General features: G+C 52.2%; 1 protein-coding gene across 1 annotated transcript; it reads left to right on the top strand.

The window, feature by feature from the left end:
- Positions 1-670: 670 nt before the first annotated feature.
- Positions 671-2,908, top strand: NEUTE1DRAFT_81186 (uncharacterized protein; the record flags this gene model as incomplete). Its single annotated transcript, XM_009852340.1, has 5 exons — positions 671-1,114; positions 1,178-1,740; positions 1,820-2,182; positions 2,260-2,608; positions 2,675-2,908. The coding sequence occupies 5 exons, from the start codon at positions 671-673 to the stop codon at positions 2,906-2,908; spliced, it is 1,953 nt and encodes a 650-aa protein (XP_009850642.1).
- Between the last annotated feature and the right edge of the window lie 759 nt (positions 2,909-3,667).

Raw genomic sequence — 3,667 nt, 5'->3', positions numbered from 1 at the left:
CACCACATCACTCCCAGTTCATTCCTCTGTCAAACGGTCAACGACAACCCGGTTCCCTCGAGATACCTAGAAGTGGTCCAGGCGACCCCCCCCCCTTTCTCCCGCCAATCTACCCAACTAAAGCGACCCAAGCCATCATCTCATCCGACCGTCTCCTGTCGTCGTCGTCCCGGTCACAGACACCTTAGCGGCCAGCCCACTCTCCACTATCAAACACCCGCTTTTCTTTCGTCCGACCTCCCGCGAGCGCAACCCACGCGACTCCATATCACGATCGGTATCTGATCTCGATTTCTGTTTGCCTTGGTCTTACGGACACCCGTTAGGCACACCGACGCACTGCCTGTTCCGTGTGTCGACGAGTCAAAAAAAGGGGGGCTGCGGCAAACCGATTCGTGATTCACACAAACCACATCGCCGCCTAGTGTATCCATCTTTCGTTACCCTCGGTAAACCATCGACCTCATCAACCTTCGCAACTGCCGCCGAATCTGGACCATCAACAGCCAAATAGTCGGGGAGTTCGACTCTCGAAAATCCTGGCTACCACACGGTACCGCTTGTAAGCGCCAGTGCATTTGTTGGCTGGGCATCACGACTTGCGCCTCGACAGCGCAAGGAATCATCGGTCACTTCGACACATAGCTTGGGACACCCAATCATCGCCATCATGTCGCCGTACGGAAAGCATCAGAGTATCTCTGAAAGGAGAGGCAGTGTCCTCGGGGAAGAGTTGTCGCTCAACACACACAGCGCCAAACTGGCGCAACAACATCGCCCACAGCCACCATTAACACCATTAGGCATGAACCCTTCTGCCGACTTCAATCAACAACTCTCAGCAGGTTCACCGCCACCACCGCCGACCCCAGCAGCATCTCCCGGTCCATCACAAACTCAGCCGGACTGGAGTAACGCGGAAGAGGATGAAAGCATAGTTTTGTCCATAATGCGGGAGAATTTCCTCAAGGCAACCACCCCGGAGAAAAAGCGAATACTCGAAGACATTGTGAACATGTGCACTAGCCAACAGCTCAGCTTTATTCTCCAGCTTGTCAGCCCGCGCTTGAAGAAGGACCCCATGATGAGCCTGCCCGATGAGTTGTGTTTACGAGTAAGTGCTGCGTCTGTTGTTAATATCTCGGGTGTATGACCTGGTTGTTAACCCCCTATATAGGTTCTGTCGTTTATCGACGACCCCAAAGACTTGGCAAGAGCTTCTCAAGTGTCTCGCAGGTGGCGGGACCTGGTGAGCGATGATATGACATGGAAGAACCTCTGTCTGAAGCACGACTATCAGCGTAGGCTATCTGAGGTGCAGACTTCGATGCAGTATTCCAACTTTCTACGGCCAGACCCTACGAGCAGCTTTTACCAGCCCTATAGCGCTCCCGCGGCCTCAGTCACTTTTGACGACGCATCGAGCCTGAGGAGGCCCAGGTCATACAAGTCGCACTTCAAACAACGATACCTTGTGGACGCCGCCTGGCGGACAGGGGGACGCAACATTACGAAAAACATCACTCAGGAAGGCGGTGTAGTCACTAGCCTCCACCTTACCAAGAAGTACATCATTGTCGCTCTCGACAACACCAAGATACATGTGTTCGACACGGAAGGAAACGAACTACGAACACTCAGGGGCCACATGATGGGCGTCTGGGCTATGGTTCCTTGGGACGACGTTTTGGTCAGTGGTGGCTGTGATAGAGATGTTCGTGTGTGGGATCTGACGACGGGGTATGTTACACCATTTTTTCTTCTTCTTTGTTCTTTTTCCCAACCAGTATCAGGACCCCCTGCTGACACATGTGCCCAGTGTCTGTATGCATACACTCCGTGGACATACCTCCACCGTCAGATGCCTCAAGATGTCGGATGCAAACACTGCTATTTCCGGATCTAGGGATACGACCCTCCGAGTCTGGGATATCAAGAACGGAGTGTGCCGAAACGTGCTTGTCGGTCACCAGGCTAGTGTAAGGTGTTTGGAAATCCATGGCGACATTGTTGTCTCGGGGAGTTACGACACAACCGCCAAGGTTTGGAGTATCTCGGAGGGCCGCTGCCTACATACACTTCAAGGTCACTACAGCCAAATTTACGCAATCGCCTTTGATGGCTACCGTGTGGCAACCGGAAGTTTGGATACCAGCGTGAGGATCTGGAACGCCGCTACTGGGTAAGTTTACAAACCGCATACATACTGGCAATCTTTTGCTATCTATCCACATGCTCTTGTGCTGACATCGAGTCTAGTGAGTGCCAAGCGGTTCTACAAGGTCATACGTCTTTGGTCGGACAACTGCAAATGCGCGGTGGCACCCTCGTCACCGGTGGTAGTGACGGCTCAGTCAGAGTCTGGTCGCTGGAAAGGTTCTGCCCTATCCATCGCCTTGCGGCTCACGATAACAGTGTTACAAGCTTGCAGTTTGACGACACGCGGATTGTCAGTGGTGGCAGTGATGGACGGGTTAAGGTCTGGGATCTCAAGACTGGCCAGCTTGTCCGCGAGCTTATCTCTCAGGGAGAGGCTGTTTGGCGCGTTGCCTTTGAGGCCGAGAAGTGCGTTGCGATGGCACTGAGGAACAGCAGGACGGTTATGGAGGTGAGAATTTCCGGTATCCCGGTGCGATCTGTTGTTTGGCTGCTAACCGATGATGATGTCTATTAGGTTTGGTCCTTCTCTCCACCCGAAGATGTTCTCCTCGACCGACACGAGCGACAACCATTTATGCTTACGCCACGACCGACCATTGAGGGCCCCGTTCCCGAAAGGCCGTCAAGTGCGATGGACGATAGCCTGATAGGAAATGGAATGCAGGACGTGGATATGCCCGATGCCGGCCCTGCCACAGCTCCTCTTCGACCAAATGCATCATTCTTTCAAGCATCGAGGGGAGCCTAGACTTACAGAGGGGGCTCCACCAACCTCAGGCCACAGGAAACTATCGGCAATTATGGTTGACGGATATTACAAGGGCCCTCTCTTAACAAGACATCCGTAACGTGTTGCCCAACGACTTTCTCGATGGGAAGAAGCCAAATCGGACTTTTAAGGCAATACTCGACCACCAGGAAATTTTCACTCACATAACAACACATCGCCTTCCTTTAATATACCCCACGATACAATTCAGCGCATTGGTTGGCGAAAGTCGGATGAATCAAAGACCAGCGGAGAGCGCACCTAGCAATTTCAAATAGCGCGCGGCGCCAGTACAGCTGGCTGAAGTTGCAGACGTGACGGCAATACCCATTATCACTAAGCGCGGAAACTTTGCAGGGAGCATTGCTATGGCGTTGACACACACACACACACACCCACACCCACACACACATGAAGGTTTTCAAAGCACACCTACACGCATTCGGACAGGCAGACAACGGACCAGCATTCATGGTTTTTTCTTTTATTTTTTGCGACTTCTCTCTTGTTCTTTATATCTATATCAGAAACGCACGCAGCTGGACAGACAGAAGGACAGACAGACGGGACAGAGGAGAAAGCCCATCAAGAAGCGGATGAGCAACTCGGCATTGGATGTGGTAACGGTACAAATACACTTTGTTCAGGAACTCTACACTACTATATTGCGAGACACTGTACTACACTACCGCAACCGGGACTATGAAAGACATCGATACACATGCCATTGGTCAACAA

This window comes from Neurospora tetrasperma (genome assembly GCF_000213175.1).
Source record: "Neurospora tetrasperma FGSC 2508 unplaced genomic scaffold NEUTE1scaffold_3, whole genome shotgun sequence".
Lineage (NCBI taxonomy): Eukaryota > Fungi > Ascomycota > Sordariomycetes > Sordariales > Sordariaceae > Neurospora > Neurospora tetrasperma.
This window is presented reverse-complemented; position numbering and strand designations above follow the sequence as displayed.